Here is a 3,051-nt window from a genome sequence, read left to right on the forward strand (position 1 = left end):
AGCGTTCGATGTAGCAGCGTGTGGTGCGCCCTACCACACTGATGACAGCTGGCTGGAGAGTCACAGGCACCGGTGACATGGGAGGTAGCCAGGCAGTTTACACAATATTTATGGACTCGGGCTGACTCATGCCTTTCAGCCGGCGTCATGGCGAGAAAAGCTTTACAGTAGCGCAATGAATGGGGGCGGCAACAAAGGCGACATTTGCTGAGCTCCATGGATGCTTCACTTGTCCTATGAAGAAATTAAATTTGAAACCAAACATTAGTTTTTTTTTGCGTAAATACGGAGGGAATGGGAGTGAAAATGTTCTGTGGTTAACCACAGAGTCTGTATATTGAGGTATAAAGAAAAGAGAATTTTGAATAAAGTTTGATTCGTTAAGCATCCATTGTGCTGGGTGGAGGTGGTAACAAGCATAATTTTGCGATGTTGCGTGTTATAATTCCCTTTTGGGTACGGATGTCAGCCACGCGAACGTTTTGGTCGGGACCGGGATAGAGCTTAACAATACGTCCGAGGCGCCAATCATTTGGTGGGAGGTTGTCTTCTTTGATGACGACGAGGTCTTCCACTGCGATATTGGGTTCTTTGCCTTTCCACTTATGCCGTTTGTGTAGCTCTTGCAAATATTCAGTTTTCCATCGGGTGCTGAATTGATGGTGAAGTACCTTGAGCTTCTGCCACTTGTTTGGAAGAGACAGGTTTTCTGCGTTAGGTTCTGGCAGAGAGACAAGTGGTGCTCCTCTTAAGAAGTGACCGGGAGTAAGAGGCTGTAAATCGCTAGGATCTTGAGACAAAGGCGACAGCGGTCTGGAATTGAGTACCGCTTCGATTCGTATGAGCAGTGTGGTGAATTCTTCAAACGTGAATTTGTGATTCCCCGCGACTTTGTTGAAGTGCGTCTTAAAACTTTTAACCGCTGCTTCCCACAGGCCTCCCATATGAGGAGCGTATGGTGGTATAAATTGCCAGGAGAGGCCATGAACGATATATTTTTCAGCGATATCTGAGGCGGCTTCCTTAAGAAAAGTGGAAAGTTCTCGGTGGATTGACCTTTGAGCGCCTACGAAAGTTTTCCCGTTGTCCGACATGATTTTATGGGGGAGACCACGTCGACCAACGAATCTGGCAAAGCAGGCCTTGAAGGCTTCTATTGTCAGGTCTGAGCAGAGTTCTAGATGTATGGCTTTGGTGGAGAAGCAGACAAACACGCATACATATGCTTTTGTGTGTGAGGCGCGACGCAGTAAAGAAGTTTTCACCAGGAATGGGCCCGCGAAGTCTATTCCCGTGGTGTGAAATGGTAGCGAGTAGGTTGCTCGTGCTGGAGGCAAGGCCGCCATTATCTGCGATCGCATTTCTCGCTTGTGTATGGTGCACACCTTGCAGTGGAAAATGCATTTTTTAACTTTCTGCTTAAGTCTTGGGACGTAATACTCTTGTTGTACCATCCGGACCATGAGCTGTTTTCCCGCGTGGAGTAGAGTTGTGTGGAGAAAATCTATGAAGAGAGAAAAGAACTTGGAGTTTTCGGGTATTATGATGGGGTGTCGTTCATTGTAGGTGAGAACGGCGTGCTTAAGGCGGCCGTTTACACGCATTACGCCACTTTTATCTAGCATGGGGTTCAACGATAGCAGCGAGCTTTTTTTATTTACCGGTTTCGCGGCTTCCAGTTGTGCGACCGCCTCTGCGTAATGATTGTGTTGGGCGCATATGATGAGCCGGGTTTTGACGTAACTGATTTCGTCCTGGGTGAGTGTGTGCGTCGTGGGTATTGGTTCCTTTCGTGCGCTGCGGATGAACCGATACACGTAAGCGATTACCCTAAGGGCGCGAGGAAATGACGAGAATCGAGTGAGAGGGTCTTCGTTCTCTATTGTGTGATAAGATTCCACAGATTTTTGTTCAGGGGGAAAGAGCGTTTGAGGCGCATTCTTTGGCCAGCTCGCTGAGGGTTTGGTGAGCCACTGAGGGCCATTCCACCATAGGGAACATGACGCTAGATCTTGTGGCTTGCATCCTCGAGTGCCTAAATCTGCGGGATTGTCTAAGCTCGATACGTGTCTCCATGTGGCGTTATTGACATTCTGCAAGATGAGGGAAGTTCGGTTCGCCACATATGTCTTCCATGTCCATGGTGGTTTTTCTAGCCAGGCCAGCACGATAGAGGAGTCTGACCAGAGTATGAGCTCATGGGTCGGCAGATTAAGTTGGGATCGAATATGCTTCACAAGTTTGGAGAGAAGGACCGCTCCACACAGTTCCAAGCGAGGCAGACTCACTGTTTGGAGGGGTGCGACTTTACTTTTTGCTACGAGCAAATGAGATGATGCCGAGTTTTCACAGTGTTCCACTCGGAGATAAACGCATGCGCAGAATGCTTTTTCGGATGCGTCTGAGAATCCATGGAGCTGAATGGTTTTATTAGGGGAAAACTGAACCCATCGCGGTATCCGTATTTCGCTGATGGCTATGAGGTTTTCTCGAAATGAAGTCCACTTGCGAAGCGCTCCGGGTTTGACGTTCTCGTCCCAATCGGTACCTTCCATCCAGAGTTGTTGGAGTAAGATTTTCGCCTGGATCATCATTGGCGATAGCCACCCTGCCGGGTCGAAAAGTTTCGCCACGGAGGACAAAATCTGTCTTTTAGTGGCTGCTGTGGAGTCTGGCAGGGGGTCAATAGAGTATGAGAATTCATCGTTGCGTGCATTCCATGTTACGCCGAGAGTTTTTGTTGAACCATGGAATTCAAGAAAGTTTGTTTGTAAGAGGTCTGGTTTAGGTATATTTTTGAGTAGATATTTGTGGTTCGCAGTCATTTTTTTTAATGGAAAACCTGCTGATTTTAACGCATCAGTTACCTGGGTCATTGACGTAAGTGCTGAGTCGAGGTCGTGACCCCCAGAGAGTATATCGTCAACGTATATTTCATTTAACAGTATTTCTGTGGCTTTTGGGTATTTGATGCTTGAGTCTTTAGCTAGTTGGTGAAGCGTTCTTATCGCGAGGTATGGCGCGCAATTGACACCAAAGGTAACAGTTTTT

At 47.5% G+C, this 3,051-nt stretch overlaps 1 protein-coding gene across 1 annotated transcript; it reads right to left on the reverse strand.

The window, feature by feature from the left end:
* Positions 1-380: 380 nt before the first annotated feature.
* Positions 381-2,740, reverse strand: LOC118757256. The gene is made up of 2 exons (XM_036491983.1): positions 1,662-2,740; positions 381-1,504 (listed from the first exon to the last, which is right to left on the reverse strand). Exons 1-2 carry the CDS (start codon positions 1,717-1,719, stop codon positions 381-383), a joined length of 1,182 nt encoding a protein of 393 aa, XP_036347876.1. The 5' UTR covers positions 1,720-2,740.
* Positions 2,741-3,051: the final 311 nt, after the last annotated feature.

This window comes from Rhagoletis pomonella, unplaced genomic scaffold, assembly GCF_013731165.1.
Source record: "Rhagoletis pomonella isolate Grant_MI unplaced genomic scaffold, Rhpom_1.0 Rhpom_scaffold_15821, whole genome shotgun sequence".
Lineage (NCBI taxonomy): Eukaryota > Metazoa > Arthropoda > Insecta > Diptera > Tephritidae > Rhagoletis > Rhagoletis pomonella.

Bases quoted from the DNA above. Each gene is read 5' to 3' on its own strand.
- LOC118757256 (XM_036491983.1), bottom strand. From the start codon at position 1,719: ATGCGCCCAACACAATCATTACGCAGAGGCGGTCGCACAACTGGAAGC. The intron at 1,505-1,661 runs GTAAATAAAAAA...CTCTCTTCATAG, and splicing joins AACTGGAAGCCGCGAAACCG to ATTTTCTCCACACAACTCTA.